Source organism: Danio aesculapii, chromosome 14, assembly GCF_903798145.1.
Source record: "Danio aesculapii chromosome 14, fDanAes4.1, whole genome shotgun sequence".
Classification (NCBI taxonomy): domain Eukaryota; kingdom Metazoa; phylum Chordata; class Actinopteri; order Cypriniformes; family Danionidae; genus Danio; species Danio aesculapii.
Window position 1 is genome coordinate 18,897,210 of NC_079448.1, and position 18,001 is coordinate 18,915,210.

Sequence of the window (18,001 nt, forward strand, 5' to 3'; positions counted from 1 at the left end):
CTCCCGCTGGACTCCTTCAGCCGCTGTCAGTGCCATCGAGACCCTGGTCCCATATTGCGCTAGATTTCGTCACGGGTCTTCCCTCCTCCAACGGGAATACGGTGATTTTGACCGTAGTGGACCGGTTTTCGAAGCCACTCACTTCATCCCTCTGCCAAATTACCATCAGCTAGAGAGACAGCGGTTTGCTGTCATTGATCATGTCTTTCGTATCCATGGCCTCCCGACAGACGTGATTTCTGACAGGGGGCCTCAGTTCATCTCTAAATTTTGGAGAAAGTTTTGTCATTTACTGGGGGCGACTGTTAGTCTTTCTTCTGGTTTCCACCCTCAGAGTAACGGTCAGACAGAGAGAGCCAACCAGGATCTTGAACGTATGTTACGATATTTAGTGTCTCAGAATCCATCCTCCTGGAGCCAGCAGTTCTCATGGGTGGAGTACGCACATAACTCTTTACCAGTGTCTGCCACGGGCCTCTCTCCATTTGAATGTAGTCTAGGGTACCAGCCACCTGCATTTCCCAGTCTGGAATCTGAAGTCGCGGTTCCCTCCGCCCACGCTTTTGTCCAGAGGTGTCAACGCACTTGGAACAGGGCCAGACAGACCCTCCTTCAAGTGGGGTCGCGCACCAAGGCTAAAGCCGATCGCCACCGGTCTAAGCCTCCCGTTTACGTGTCGGTCAAAAAGTGTGCTTTCATCTAGAAATATCCCTCTCCGCACCGTATGTAATAAACTTGCACCCAAATTCATTGGCCCGTTTTCTGTCATCAAGATCATTAGTCCGGTGGCAGTCCGCCTCAAACTTCCTCCAGCGTACAGGAGAATCCATCCTGTATTTCATGTTTCTAAATTGAAGCCCGTTTTTCATACGGCCATAAATTCCGCCTACTCCTACTACTGTGGTTACTGCTGGTTATCAGTCAGTTGTTTTTCCCTTGTGGTGACCTGTGACTTTCTTTGTTGTGTGCTTCTTGTCGCCAGAGCATCCTGTGGTATTCTTTGATACCTCTTCCCTTTGTTCATTATTAAATTTACTTGCTTTTGGATCCTCTCTGTCTAAGTCTCGTGACAACATGATTCAACTACAGACTCAAGCTTTTAAATATGAAACTATCAAAACTCTTTTTACATTTTTGGAAGAAAATGCTGATGATTTACTTATGCTAAGCTAAGATAAGCTAAGCTAAGCTAGAAGTGGCCCCACCAGAACAAGGAATTTGCTAAATGAACTAGATAATGGTCAACTTAAGACTTACAAAATGAACCTTTTTTTAAAAAAAAGTTGAGATTTCCTTCACACTGCCTAACAACACCAGGGCACTTAAAGGGCACTTATCATGCAAAATCAACTTTTGGAAGCTGTTTTGGACAGAACTGTGTGTAGGTATATTGTGTCCACTGTCATATTGGAGTGATATAAACACAACTCTTTTTTTCAAATTGTTCTGATGTTAAAGTAGGATCCAAATCCCCAGTGCTTCTGAGGCTCACCACAATGTAGACGTAGGAGTAGTTTTCCCTTACCTGACTTGATTGACAGAGGGCGTGTGCAACATGTCTCTGTAATAATGCGTATGCACAAAATACACAAAAACATACATGTCCACCAAACAAAGATGCCGAAAAAAATCTTGGAGTAGTGATCATTTTTTAACTCAACGTGCGTTATAACATATACTGCAATCCGGAAAGTATTCATAGCCGCTTCACTTTTTCACTATTCCCTATTACGGCCAAGGCTGCTGATTTACTTATGTACTATGTGATCTTTTCAGGTCTTTTTTTATTTTATAATAATTTGCCAACCAATTGAAAAAAATCTTTTTCACATTGTCATTTATGGGGTATTGCTGTGCTAGAATGTTGAGGAAATAAACAAAGTTTAATTCCATTTTGGGAAAATGAGCGCTGCTAACATTAAAAAGATGCTGAAACGTCGAAGTGCTATGAATAATTTGACGGATGGACTGTAATATGTCTTAATTGATGGGCATAATGAATATTTTAATCTTCAAGTTTTTTATGAGAGTTGTGTGACTTCATATTAAAACCACCCACCTTGTAAAATAGCAGAAATCTCCAGAGATGCAAAGGTCACTTCATGCTTTCATTGTATAAAAAAAAGAGTAGTGGGAACACCTTGTTGGACTATGCAGCATGCTCGGTCACCAGAATTAGGATATGTTTAGCCTGTTTGACACAATTCCTATTGCATATAGTGCTAGTAGAAATAAAGGTGACTGGTTGGCTGGTTAGTCTTACTGAAATGATATTTTAGTATCGCTACAGGGCCGCCAACTCTCACGCATTTGATGTGAGAGTCACGGAATTGACAGTATTTCTCACGCTCTCACACCACACATCCATTTTCTCACGCAGGAAAAATCATCCCTGTGAACTTTTTTTTTCCATTATAGTATAAGACGCTTTAGTTATATAAAGATGTTATATTCACTATGTGCAACTGAACCAACACTGGTGAAAGCAATGTAATCAAAAACAAACTGGCGCTATGCGCACATAAAACATATCACCGAAGGAAGGAAAGAGTTTACTCAGTGTCATAATGCTGTTATAAAAAAATAGCAATTTAAGTGAATAGGTTCACATTTCAAAGGGCGTCCATTTTTATGGCACATGCCATAAGGGGTAACAGCCTTTAATGTACATATGTCGGCACACAGTGACGTTTTGGAAGTAGACAAAAACTAAGTTTAAATAATAAAATGATGATCTTATTTTAAACTAAGCATAGCTCCTGATAAGATTTATTTGTATGAAGCAGAAAGTAGGGATGATGTCAGGGAGGTTAGACTTAATAAACCTAATTCTTGGCCATGAGTCGGGTCTAAGCGGGTCACACTCCGGATGTGCCGCTCGGCGCCGCAACACGGTGACAGTGGGGAAGTATCACACACCAATGCGCAAATCACATGTTATTTAAAATGAAAGTGTTTAGGTGGCGTGGCAGAAATATGGAACAGTGTTGCTGAGTTGTGGCTGGGCACGCGGACAGCCGCCGACTTTGGGAAACCCAGGTACCCACATGAAAACTACGCCAACATGGGTGCCGAACATGCAAACTCCACACAGCAACGCCAACACGACCCAGCCGGGTCTTAAACAAGCAACATTCTTTGCTGTGAGGCCACAGTGTAACAACTGAGCCACCATAATGTCCTGAAATTAATATATATTGATGCAAAATATTTCTTATAATTTTTTTCTGATCTTAGCATATCACTCAGTTTGTCTTAAATGTTTCCCGTTACATTTAGGATAGTTTTTTTTATATTTAGAATAATTGGTATAATAATATTACTCTATTTTATTCTAAATATTTTATAAAAGTATTTATTAAAATAATATATATATTATATATATATTTAAATAATATTCTATAATATATATATATATATATATATATATATATTATATATAATATAATATATATATATACTATAATTGTATATATTCTAAACAAATATGGCGTGGCATGTGTGGGGGCAAGGCTTGTGGCATATGGGCGGGGCTATAAAGTCTCATCTCCAAGCTAAAATCTAAAGTTGGCAGCCCTGGGGTGGCAGACTGACAATTAAGTCATTAGTCACATATAATCATAAACATGTAAATAAATCACTCACTCACTCACTCCCTTTGCATTGTTTTTTTTACCCGTGTTTTTAGATGTCGCCACGGCAAAGTGAACCCCATTTCTCTGAAAATAAAACACTTCTAGCTAATCTAACATTGAGGGAACAACCCTGAATGTGGGGAAACAATACACACTGGCATTCACACACTACTATGACCATTTAGTTCATCCCACTTCACATTTAATACATGCTTTGACTGTGGGGGAAACTGGAGCACTGGAGGAAACCATGTATACAGATATAACACTAGATATAACCAGAATGGACTACACCACACTGTACTAGAACTGTAAAGGTTTAATCAGCAATAACCAGCCTGAGTTATTCATTTTTGTTTAAACTGGATTTTAAAGACAGTCTTCATAAACATTTTTGTCTGTGTTTAGTGTAAAGAAATATTGACTTTCATAGTTACCTTATTAGTTATAATAGATAGACGTTTTTATGAACTGCTCAGAATAAATTTACTGTAATTGCCTAATACAAATAAATTGTACTAGTAATGAAAGTTGAGCTATTTGATAGGTGAAACATTTTAGAGCCCCAAATTTGTCTACGCTGTACAAAACTGGGGCACATCATTTCTAAATTCATCTTGTATCCAGAGATATCTGGACCTTTGCACCAGTACTTCAGGCACTTATCCAAACCCTAAGGACTCAAATGGGGCATCTATCCTCCTTCATATACTGCCCAGTATATGCTACGAACTGAAAAAACACAATACAAATAAGCACATCCACAATCTCATCCACAGATTTTTCAGCTATTTTGTTTGGAGTTCTATAGACAGCTAGGAGGACTTACCTCTGTCTGTGTCATAGAGGTAGACAAACTTGTCCCACTTGTAGTGAGAGAGAAGACTTAAGACAGAACCCTTCAATGGAGGGCGCATTTGGATGACAAACTGCACATCTGAGTCGATGGGGTAACTGGGTGTGACAAAGGAGGTGTGGAGGGCCCCACAGAAGGAGGTCAGTGTGTTCATAGACTTCTTGTCATAAAAGCCAAAGATGGCATACACCCCTCTGGAGAACTGCGAACAAACTGTAATCAGAGAAAAACAAGACACATAATGGAATCAAATGATGTTGGCTCGTTAATCACTAATAGTATGACAACTGTGTAAACATAGAAATTTGTTTTGACCACATTGTTGTATTTTTTTCCAGCAGATGAATATGTTTTGTTGCATCTGAAAGACTCACAAACACAAAACATTCCATCTGATTGACTGCTGCTTACTCTCTCAAAATGCTTGGAGCAATTGCACATATCGTAATTATGACAGTGTAAATAAATAATTGAGGTGTTAATGAAGTGGGAAGATGAAGGGTTAAAGTTAGTGATTCTCAATCCTTTAACTGAGATTACTGTACTAAAATGACAGGCAGTTATAAAAAAGGTGCATAGAGAAAGTTTACTGTACATACAGTATATCAGAGGCTTGTTTGAGGCTTTTTTTCACATTTTCATAATTAATTATAAGCTAACTGGAAAAGTTGGCTATAGAATTATGTATTTATTTATGGAAATAACAAATAATCAGAGGCTGCATTTAACAGCATACAGCAGCAATGAATGTTTGATCATTATTACGGTCATGATCACCAGTGATCTAGGCTTTGCAGATTAGCTGGAAAATCTGCATGATAATCTGGACTACAATTCTGCCACCATGTGAACTACAACTCTCTCTTTCTTTCCGAAAGTGAGAGGTCAGCAGCTGCAGGCCAATCAAGTTCATGCACACCAAAGTCTTGCATCTATGTCATTATGGACATTCCTTTGTGCACTGGTTCACAGTCATAAACTGTCCAAACTTTCTTGGTATGCTGAGGGATTAAGAGTTTCATTTACTGGATCCATGCCCAACCCCTGAAAATCCTGGATGAAAACCTTCTACAGAGTGCTCAGGACCTCAGATTGGGCTGAAGGTTTACCTTCCAACAAGACAATGACCCTAAGCACACTTGAAACCCTAAGCTAAAACATCAAAGAAGGGGCTTCACAACCACTCCATGATTGTTCTTGAATGCCTCAGCCAGAGCCCTGACATAAACCCAATTACGCATCTCTGGAGAGACATAAAAATGGCTGTCCACCAGCGTTTAATACCTAACCTCACAGAACTGGAGAGAATCTGCAAGGAGGAATGGCAGAGGATCCCCAATTCCAGGCATGAAAAACTTGCCCAAAAAGACTCATTGCTGTATTCAAAAGGGTATACTGAGCAAAAGGTCTGAATACTCAGGACCATATAATATTTCAGTTCAAGTCAATAATAACTTGACAATTGACAATAATAAATTGACAATAATAACAATTTTTTTGACAAGTGCTTCAGCAATCTACACGCTCACAATGGGGCATTTGTCTGCCATTTGTTAAAGGAAGGATCAGAAAGACTACTGATGTATGGGACTTTGTCAGAGCTTGACAGGAACTTTAAAGTACACAGTTCATGGATCAGTTCCTTCCTCTATTTCACAAGTATAAGTAACTTAAGTGTGATTAAAATGGCTGCCTCCTTGTTTTCTCTAGCTTGCAAATTTGAATTTAATTGTGTTTTGTTACTTTATCTGCCCCACATGGCTTGAACTGTATCTGGTTAACTCTTTTATATTCTCACATCGTGTCTAAAACTACGTTGAAAATGCGATGCATTTTACTTTGTTTAACTTGCAGATTTAAATGTGTTTTTGAGTTTGCAATCCACTGCCGTTGTCATTGTATGGCCATTGTCAGCTGTTCCTACACACGTGAGATGGTCAAGTTTCAAAATAGTTCAGCTTTTGCCACTGTGTGGATTGATAACTGTAATAACTCATGGCATATCGCAGCGAACAGCACGAGTTGAATCTAAACCTCAGAAACTGGGCGCCAAATTGTCTTGTCATTGAACTGGCTTGAGGGCTTATACCATCACGATAACAGAGCGCCAATTGATTTGAATAGCTGCATCAATACTTTGGCTGCAGATGTTCTGGAACCCTTCAGCTAACTAGTAAATGACTAATAAACTTAGACAATGGGGCTTTACAGGATTTTCAGCAGGAACGGCCTCACGAGACTTTGAATGACTCCTCTACATGGTCATGTGCCTCGCCTTGCACATCCTGCCCAGATGTACAATTTCGTAGAGAAAAAGAGAAAATAATGCATACGAATGAAAGACAATCTCTTAAAATGTCAAAACTAAGGCAAGATTTATCTTTGAATAATATGCCATGGTTTTTCCTCATATGCTATGTTTATTCCAACCAACCAGGTTTAATTAATGTGCTGTTTTAACCCTCATAGCAGATTAAAATTATCTGTATGTTTCTGAAATGTATGATTGTCTGGTATTGAACGAAAGCTATGACATTTGCAATACCTTGGTGTAAATGAAAAACTAGTAGCACAAACAGTATTCGTCTTGTAACTTTGATGTGATATAGTCACAAAACTTACCACGAGAATTCTACATGCAGTCTGTTAATTATTGACCCTTCTATGCTGTACGGGGCGTTGGCCCCGCCCTTCATGGCAACTGCTCATTGGAAGACAGTGCCATGGGGATGGACCAAACCAGGTCACTTAAAAACACCCTGCAACAAAGAACTTTGCTTTTTGCATTAGCTGGCTGCGCATGCTTTTGCTTTCTGCCCCCGTTAGCCTGCTCGGACAATGCGCCGCCACACGATTGGGTCACCACGAACTCTCCATGCAACCCTTTTAAGTTTCGGGACCGCCGAAACGCACGAATTTACGCAAAACCGACTCTCAGCAGTCCGTCCCTCGGTAACCCTGGAACGACCAACTCCCGAGCGAGGGAATCCCAAGGACGTCACAGAAGCCACCAGCCAATCAGGAGCACCATGTTTCCCAAGGCCAGCCGGCGAGGGAAATTCGACTTCGGCAAAAGGGCGCAAGTACCACAAACTAATGTTGTCTCTTGCTGATCTGGTGCAGATTGATGTTAAGCAGTTAACGATAAAGCCATATCTCTGCTTTTGTGGTTTCTCATGTGTTATTCTAAGATCTTGTAAGAAGTATTAGAATTAATTTGGGATGGTTGTTCAACTCATATTACATCCTCTGAACTCCCTCTGTGTGTATGTGTGAATGTGTGTGTGTGTGTGCGTTTGTTTGTTGTTTGCTTATTACGTAGTTAGTTTCATGTATCGTAGTGTAGCTCAATAAATCTTTGTTCTCATTTTGTAAGACCTGTGTTCTTGTTTATGTGCTTCTAAGTCATTGCCTCGAGCTGTAGATCTTGTTACCTTGCTAAAAGTTAACCCAATACTGTGTTATGTTATTATCGTGGCCACGTAAATAATATGAACAAGATTGGTAAAAATACGTGTCTTCTATTTGCAGATCAAATGGAGACAAAGTGTGCATCTTTTAATCTGATCAGTCTGACTCAATGAGTCGAATCATGATTCGAATCTTTATGATCGGTTTTATTGAAAGAAGCTAATAAATCCCTGATTGATCTTAAAACGAAGGTTGATCCCCTAATAATAATGGTGGAGAATTTTTGGGCACAGCACAATCTGACTTTTAAGCACAAAAACATTGTTTATCTTTTTCTATTTTGTCCGGAAGAATAGATCAGAGGCAGAGAAACAAAGTTTGTTGTGTTGCTGTATGATTTATTGTGGTACCAGTGTGTTTAAAGCACGAATGCGCAACTCGAGTGCTTTTGAGAAAGCAAACTGCCGTAATAGTTATTGTCCACGAGATAAAAGCTATAAGTCGCTGTTAAAGCACACGGATTGAGAAACAATAGCGTGTTCCTATTCTTTCTCCTATAAGGCCTTCACAGTTGATTTAAAGGTGCGTGTCCCAGCTTTAAAGACTAACTGTGCATTTCTCCCTGGGCAAATTAAGCACAGAGCAGCTAACTGTCTTTTGCCATTTAATTCACTAGAATCAGAGTTTAGTGAACTCAGAGCGCTGTGCTCGAGGGAGCGGCCGAGCGTATTCTCTCGGTGTGTGGTTCAATCCACGAGTGTCGTTGACTGTGCATAGTCTCGACACAGAGCGCTGGGATCCGCCGAGATCTTAATAGTGCTATATTCTGTTGAACAGTGTGAAATGTGCCGCCATTTCACGTGATTCATGTAAGCTTGTGTGCGTAACCACATATTGGTTTCATTCTGGTACGTCGTCATAGTAACAGCCTCCGAGAGTCATGGGAGACTTTTTTCGAAATAACTTTCAAGTGCGCAGGCGCAGTCCTCCGCACGTGTATCGGCCGTAGACATTAGCACAAGGCTAAGCTAACTGAAGCTCACGCTGTTGCATGGAAGTATGTGGTATGGCTGTAGCATTGAAGGCTAGTGGTTAGCACTCTTGTGGTCTTGAATGCAGTGTGTTAAGTTGAAGTGACAACCCAACTCACGCTAGCGAGAATTTTAATCTCGACTCTCACTCTTTATAGGCTATTTGCCTTATTTCTCAGTTTCTCCCCTTTCTTGGAAAAGTTTTTGACTAATACAGATTTAATAAACCTTACTGTACTCATCGCTGGTTTAATCACATTTGTCAAATGTTTTTCCTGTTTAACCTGGCCTGTTTTATCAATTTAAATGCACATAAGTTGTTGGTTTATTAGCAATGAATTATAGTTTATGACTGTAACTTAATGCTTTTGATTGCTCAATCAGATTAATGCTTAATGCTTAATTAATGATTAATGCTTTTCTCCTCTGAAACTTATTAACATTATAGGAACAACCATTTCCTATGACTGTTGATATTTGAAGTTGATTTATAAGCAGTGTTACTGATTAGTTTAATCATAACATTTATTGTTCCTGGGACTTACAAACACAATCACTCTTTTGAAATTTTAATTTCATTTAATAGTTCATTGATGATTGGCTGCCCTACCTCAATAACAGTTATTGATTAATTTAAATAAACACTTTTGATCAAATTTAATGACATCAGGAATCATCATTGATTTAGAAATTGATTTATTCTCATAACTATGGTTTGCAGGGATGCTTGCTGATTAATTAAATCATAATTGTGTTTATGATTTTAATGACAACCTCACTGAGTGTTAGTCTTAACCAACATTATTACTATTTGGAAATTTTAATTTCATTAATAGTTAATTGGTGTTTCGTTTCCCTTTTCTCTAACAATTACTGATTAATTTAATTATAGCAGCTCTTAATCTGGGCTATTGATAAAATCAGACTTCTGAATCACGTAATGTCATTTCTAATTTGAATTAGTTTTAAATGAATTTGCAATCAAGTTTTTCTTTTTTTTTATTATTATCCTTCAGGTATTAAATTACCTCACAGGACAGTGCTCCCCCGGTGTCTGGTTGATGCAATGGGACAGTTTAGCCTGTGAGTGGCTGCAACTGAATTCAAGTCAACACATAACCTAGCATACCGGAGCAGTAGCCTGCAATTAGTCAAACCCTGAAGGAAAATTAGGATTTTCCTGTCTACTTAGGCTAATTAGTTAACTTGATAACACAATAAACCAACCCCTTTTGATGTATTGACTTAACAGGGCCACCACTTTGTCAACTGTGTAATTTAAAAACTCGCTTCACTTTCCATTCTTTCTTTTAACTGTCTTCTTCCGAGTTGACTACCGTTGCCCTTTTGAGATTGTACCTGTTTGAATCATGAAAGCAGAGAACGTTAGAAACATTTAACAGATGTTTGTGAAACTTAAACATTTTATGTTAAAATTATCGGACTCTTTCTACCCTTTCTCGCCATAGGACGCTACCCAATCAAGGACGTAACGAGTCAACCAGAAGACAGGTGTTTTCAAATTTGATTTCAAATTCGCATCCAAAAGTGGTCTACTTGGTGTCATTGTTATTGTACTGTCATTGTTATTGTACTTTCTTTCACAGTGGAGGAAATTTAATAACAATCACAGTCCTGGTGTTTAGAGCTCCCCATTTCCAACTTCCAGCCATGAAGCCTCCTTTCACATGCTTGACAAAAGCTAAAGGAATCCTTCTCTAAAGGGACCTGGAAGCAGCCAATTATCACTCTACTCCTTATCAGTCTTGCTCTCTTCCTCTGTTCTCTAGCTGTCCTAACTGTGTGTGTTTACTGACTGTCCCCACAGAGACTACAAGTTAGACTCACGCCCCCCCAGAGGATCACAGAGAACAACACCCACCAGTTTATTCCACACTCAACAGTAGCTCAAACCTGACATGACACCCTGACACTTTTTGTTTGCCATTTGTTTTTGTTTTCTTTTTGTTCTTTTCTCTCTCTCTCTCCTCCCTAGGTCTGTGTCAGTTTTAGGCCTTCCCCCTAACTGCTGCAAAACATGGCTCGCCCCAAAGACCCTGTTGGCCACTGGAAGGACCTAGAAGCATGGCTAAGTGTTGCAACGGACAGCCTCCTCCCTAAGGCCGTCGAAACGCTACAGCATCTGACACAGGACCAGCTGGATGAGAACCTAAACAGCCTTATGACGCAAGACCCAAGCAAAAGCTACAATCACAAAGACCTAGCCAAGATCACAGGTACTTTGAGTCACGTCCTCATCGCCACCCTCAAGCTGAGTGACAGGCATTCCGCCCAGCTCCAGCACAAGCTGAGACATATGCAATCCCGCATCAACCAGCTAGAACTGGAGGCTCAGGAATGACCGGAACAGTCAGATGAGACTGATCAAGCTGCCAAAGAGGAGATCGATAAACTTCAAGAGACTCTAGCCGCCACCACCCAAGAAATGGAACAAGCCAAAGCCGACCATGCTGACGTCGCTAACAAGCTTGAGTATGTCGAACAGCTACTGGAAGAGGTAAATGCTGACTCTAAAGACAAGGACAGCAGAACCAAAGCCCTCGAAACTCACCTGAGTGAAGCTAGACATGAGATCAGACGACTAACGCAGCAGCTGGACTACATCAAAGAAGAGTCCAACAGCATTAAAGATGAACTCAAGCATGCATATGAACTGACACACAGTGAGAAAGCTGAGGGTTCACTGCCAAAACCCTCACCAGCTCCCTCTGTTCCAGCCAGCCATGCATCACCATGTGGCCTGGACCTTAGAGACCTTGACAAGCTAGTCAAGAACCTGGGCAAGTTCACGCCAAATTTGCCTGGCAGCCAAGATGTTCATGCCTATCTGCAAGACATTGACTTTCACTTGGAAATAAGACCCAATGTCACTGACAAAGATAGACTGTATTTGCTCCGAGCAACCTCCAGCCCTGAAGTACGCAGCTTCCTGGACCGTCAGCCTGCTGACACAAAGACTGACTACCTCCTGCTCCGAGAAGCCCTCATCAGAGAGTTTGATGCACTGAGTCTGAATAAGGACTTGTAGCTGCCCTGAAGACGAAACAAGGTCGCCAAGAGTCTTCTCAAGCCTACTATAGCAGACTCAGACGAGCCTACTTCGGCACCCGCAATGAACCTGAGATGGAAGAGGACCTGAACTTCAAAATTCTCTTCCTGAGAAACCTTCATCCTGGGGATAGCCACCATCTTGGGGTTCTTGCATGCCCCCACACGATGAACACTCAGCAATTACGAGATTTGGCACATAAAGCCTACGTCAAACAAAGGACGACTTCAGAAAAGACTGCCAAAATCCCTGCTGTTTATGACTTCAACACCCAAAGTCAAGATCTGGCCCTTGAGGGTGCCTAAGGCCCAGACAATGCCAATCTACCTCCCAGTGAGTAGAATGTGTCGTCTTACCATAGACAACGAGACTGTCATGCTGATACCAGACCTAAACAGTGGAACGGACTGTATGGACGACAACACTCACCGGAACGTCACCGGGAGAGACGGTGGAACAGGTCCACCTGATTTGCAAACCAAAGGGGGACAAACTCGTGGGAATCCAGTGGTACCTCCAAGGTAAAGCAACACCACCTTGACACAACCAGCCCAAGAGGTCAACGAAAGAACTCACAAAGATTCCACGCTGATCGAGTTCCAACTGAACCCCCAGAAGGGAAAACATTACCATGTTTTGACCCGCAAGAACTGATGAAAATGATCCTGAAAGAGTTCTTCCAACGAAGGGAAGAGGATCGGAAGTGGGAATGGAAAGGAAAACCTGATTCTGCCTGACAAGCAACGACCTCACAAAACAGCACCTCTTCACCTCACTTACAGAGAACTGTAAGCACCATAACTTCAAAGACTCAATAGACTGTACCTGAACACCAGAGATAGACGCTAACTCAACACCTGATGCCTCGGGTCACCACTGCATCACACAAACACTTGTGGATGAAACCCTTCCAATTCCTAAGAGTGCTGTCTTGGTCGTTTGCCACTCCACTGAACTCAGAATCAATCCAAATCCTACCTGTGCAATGTCAACTCCAGTCCCTCAACTCCAAGTGACCAGAAAGGGGGAGGAACCAACCTGCTGACACAGACCCACTATCCTAAACTCTTAATATAACGCTAACCTGTTTTTGTCATTATTGTCATTTTAGGAAGTCACCTAGCCCTAGCTATGTTTCCTAAACCCAACACATACACTCTCCCCTCCACTGCACTGCTAGGACCAATCTCTAGTAGAGGGGAGCTATTACACATATGTGACACTTGTTTGTTGTGCTAACCTCACTCAATGTCCTTATGTCTCAGTGTTGTTTTCTTTTTCTCTCTCCATGTCTTTCAATTCATTTCTCTTGCCTCATCAGGGAACCCCCACAGATGATGTTTAAATCCAGAGCTCAGAATTGGGATTGACTCCTTTCACCAAGCCGCACGGATCAATGCCTTAAAGGTGTGATCGCTGTATTGATAATTTAATGTTGTAGCACCTGTCTGACGACATGTTTTAGGCGAAAACTCAAAAGTTTTGTTAGTCACATTTCTTCATTTTCAATCCAGAACAGAAAAGAGGATTGAAGGTAAAGAATTAAATTTATTGGTTTTGACTTTCGTCAAAACAGCATCGTAGGGTATATGTCGACTTTGACACTTGCCTTCTTCCTCCACGAGCGAGTAAAGGCCATCCAAAAGTTGTTCAAATGTGCACGCCCCACATCTTGCGCATGCTTAGATGCGATTACGCTGACCAAAATTTGAATTCTTTACTGATTGAGATAATGCCTATACACCTTTATTGAACCTTCAATACCTTGGTTAGTCCTAGAAGCCTAAATTCTGATCATACTAAACTATGCTCTTCTACACCTTAAGTGTTGCTAAACCGAGCATTCCAAAGTGCCTAAACCCGCACCAAGATTCAGTTAGTGATGATGTTGTTTGCGTCTTGTGTTTACCTGTTCTCTCTGCTTCTGCCTGTTTGTTCCAGTGCCTGCCAATGTTCACACCGGGAACATCGCCAATCAAAGGGGGATATGTAATAACTCATGGCATATCGCAGCGAACAGCACGAGTTGAATCTGAAACCTCTGAAACTGGGCGCCAAATTGTCTGTCATTGAACTGGCTTGAGGGCTTATACCATCACGATAACAGAGCGCCAATTGATTTGAATAGCTGCATCAATACTTTGGCTGCAGATGTTCTGGTACCCTTCAGCTAACTAGTAAATGACTAATAAACTTAGACAATGGGGCTTTACAGGATTTTCAGCGGGAACGGCCTCACAAGACTTTTAATTGACTCCTCTACATGGTCATGTGCTCGCCTTTGGCACATCCTGCCAGATGTACAATTTCGTAAAGACAAAGAGAAAATAATGCATACGAATGAAAGACAATCTCTTAAAATGTCAAAACTAAGGCAGATGTATCTTTGAATAATATGCCATGTTTTTATCTCATATGCTATGTTTATTCCAACCAACCAGGTTAATTAATGTGCTGCTTTAACCCTAATATCAGATTAAAATTATCTGTATGTTTCTGAAATGTATGATGTCTGGTATTGAACGAAAGCTAGTGACATTTGCAATACATTGGTGTAAATGAAAAACTAGTAGCACAAATAGTATTCGTCTTGTAACCTTTGATGCAATATAGTCACAAAACTTACCACGAGAATTCTACATGCAGTCTGTTAATTATTGACCCTTTCTATGATGGTACGGGGCGTGCCCCCACCCTATATGGCAACTGCTCATTGGAAGACATGGGGATGGACCAAACCAGGTCACTTAAAAACACCCTGCAACAAAGAAACTTTGCTTTTTGCATTAGCTGGCTTACGCATGCTTTTGCTTTCTGCCCCTGTTCGCCTGCTTGAACACTGCGCCGCCACGCGATTGGGTCACCACGAAATCTCCATGCAAACCTCTTAAGTTTCGGGACCGCCGAAACCGCACGAACTTCCACAAACCGACTCTCAGCAGTCCGTCACCTCGGTAACCCAGAACGACGTCACAGAAGCCACCAGCCAATCAGGAGCACCGTGTTTCCCGAGGCCAGCCGGCAAGGAAAATTCGACTTCGGCAAAAAGGGCGCAAGTACCACAAACTAATGTTGTCTCTTGCTGATCTGGTGCAGATTGATGTTAAGCAGTTAATGATAAGCCATATCTCTGCTTTTGTGGTTTCTCAGGTGTTATTCCAAGATCTTGTAAGAAGTATTAGAATTAATTTGGGACGGTTGTTCAACTCATCTTACATCCTCTGAACTGCCTCTGTGTGTATGTGTGAATGTGTGTGTGTGTGTGTGCGTTTGTTTGTTGTTTGCTTATTACGTAGTTAGTTTCATGTATCTTAGTGTAGCTCAATAAATCTTTGTTCTCATTTTGTAAGACCTGTGTTCTTGTTTATGTGCTTCTAAGTCATTGCCTCGAGCTGTAGATCTTGTTACCTTGCTAAAAGTTATCCCAATACTGTGTTATGTTATTATCGTTGGCCACGTAAATAATATTAACAAGATTAGTAAAATACGATGTCTTTTATTTGCAGGACAAATGTTAGACAAAGTGTGAATCTTTTAATTTGATTCAGTCTGACTCAATTGAGTCAAATCAATGATTTGAATCTTTAAGATCCGGTTCATTGAAAGGAGCTAATAAATCCCTGATTGATCTTAAAACGTAGGTTGATCCCCTACATAACGGATGTGTGTCATGGTTAAGAATGGAGCAATATGCTGGTCTTTAACTGCATTTCTTTAATGCACTCCTGCATTGGGCTAACACATACACTCTGCACACTGACTACTTCAACAATGTTGATAAGCTGTGGTGGGCGTTTCGCTCTGTCTAGCATTGAATGCAGTCGACCGACAGACTGGGTCATCGGACCAACCTGAGCATAGTGCTAAGCCTGCAGCCTCTTTTCTTCACTCCCATTGGTTGACTGGGAGAGATGGAGGCACTGGTTTGCTCATCTTTTTATTCACTGGAAATTACCTGTTTTACCAATGCATGTCCAAAGATCATGAGAGTCCTGAGAGAGTCTCACACTGTCACTATAACCTATGAAATTACTGTTGTAGTAATGTATCATCTCAAAACTCAAACCCAACACTTGTAGACAATTACAGACCGAATTCCATCCCTATATTTATTATGAATAGTTCAGATGTAAAAACCTTTTAGTGTCGTCTAGAATTTTCTTGCTTATGTTCAGTTATTTCATGTTAAAAATCGCCGAAAATAACCTATTCTTTGCTATAAAACTAAAAATATTAAACCAAGACATAGGAACCTGAGAAAAATGCTAATTTCAGTGTGTTTGGCACTTTGTCCTTTAATACAAGCAATCAAACAAATGAACTGTACCTTTAGTTTTACCTGCTCTTTTTGAATGCATCAAACAAAACTCAAGTACATGTAAGTAAGTAATGTGGATTTATTTAGCGCATTTATCCTTTATGGCCATACATCCAAAGTGCTTTACAATCATGAGGGAGGTCTATCCTCACCACCACCACCAATGTGCAGCACGCACTTGTACAGAAAATCATGAGCATTTATAGCAAAAAAACAAATGTAAATATAATCCCACTTGCTTTTTGAGCATTGTTGAGCGAGTTCCGGTCAGCATGGCCATGAAGATGTTTACAAAACATTGATATTGACACTGATAAACAGCGGACTATCATAGCTAATCCATTAATGATGCGGTAGAGAACTCACTCTGCAGACATGCTTGTATCTGGATCCACAAGTATGTCAGAAATCTGCCACTTCGGTCTTGTTAATTCTTGCTTTGGTGGCAGAGTCCAGACACTAGTCATGTCTTGTATATTGTGCACAGCTCGAGTTTTCTCGGGTTAAGCATTCATATTTCCTGTCATTGTCTGTCTCCGTCTTTGTATAAGTGCTGTCCTGGCCAAGCTCGGGCTGTGCGCACTCCCTCTTGACACAGGCGTGTGAGGGGCGGGCATGCTTAGGATGTGCACTCTCATCCTGGTGTGTTTTGTTTGTTTGTGGCACATTGTTTTCAACGCTCCAGTCTAGTTGTTTTCGGTTGGCGCAAGGATCGGAGCATGCGTGTAAGTGTGAGTGCACTGTGTTTTCAATAATTGTGCGTTCGTGTCTTGCATTCTGTTCGTGTTGTGTAAGCTTTGTTATGCGCTCTCGTGTTTATTGTCTAGACCCACCATTCCTTGTTATCCTATTATTAGTTTATTCAGTTCACCTGTTTAATTCTTTATTTTTATAGATCTCTTTTATCTGTTGTCCTGTGCCAGTTCATCATGCTTCTTGTTCCTATTGTGTCTTGTCCTGAACTTCCCTGCCATCCCAGCCAAGTCTGTTTTTTGTCTATTAGTTATGTTTTCCCCGTCTGGGTGTTTTTTTTTTTTTTATTTATAAACCCATTTTTTTCTAGCACTTGAGTTGTCCCTCCTTTCCCACACCCGAAATCATGACAACATATCACAGTGAGAGCCGAGAGAAGAAATGTTACTGTACCTCACAAACTCACCTGCAGATCAAAGGTCCACAGTGAGATTTGAGATTTCAAAAAACTTTCATTACAATAAGAAAACAATTATTTTTTCCAACGATCAGTAAAATATCACATAGCAACAACAAAATAAAATTAGCATAACAATCCTACACTGGGTGCAAAAATTAGTTCATCATCAATGACCTAGCACAAGATCTCTTTATGGCACCAAAGCAAGCCAGAAGAGACAAGATCAGTCATAGCTTTAAAAATAACTCTAGATTTCAAAAAGTTGAAAAGACCACTTCTAAATGACTAATGAAGTTGTGTTCAAGATTGTGCTTTCTGGTCTTATGAATAGCATTGTATGCTCGTCCTACCAACAATTTCAGGAGTTAAATTGATGTCACTGAACATACCTAAAACAACAAATAAGGATTTCCTCAGAAAAGGTATCCTCAAAATAGAATTTAAAAATAAAAATCAATCATTGTGAGACTGTAAATAGTAATTTTAATGTCCCACACTGTAAAACATGAAGCACAGTTTCCCTCAAG

General features: G+C 40.6%; 1 protein-coding gene across 3 annotated transcripts in view; it reads right to left on the reverse strand.

Annotated features, from left to right (window-relative positions):
• The window catches only part of gria3b (glutamate receptor, ionotropic, AMPA 3b), a 438,221-nt gene that overhangs the window by 308,507 nt on the left and 111,713 nt on the right, over positions 1-18,001 (reverse strand). For all 3 annotated transcript variants that reach the window (XM_056472279.1, XM_056472278.1, XM_056472280.1), the window contains exon 3: positions 4,465-4,704. In XM_056472279.1, coding sequence (XP_056328254.1) covers positions 4,465-4,704 — 240 coding nt within the window. The remainder of the gene's footprint in view (positions 1-4,464; positions 4,705-18,001) is intronic.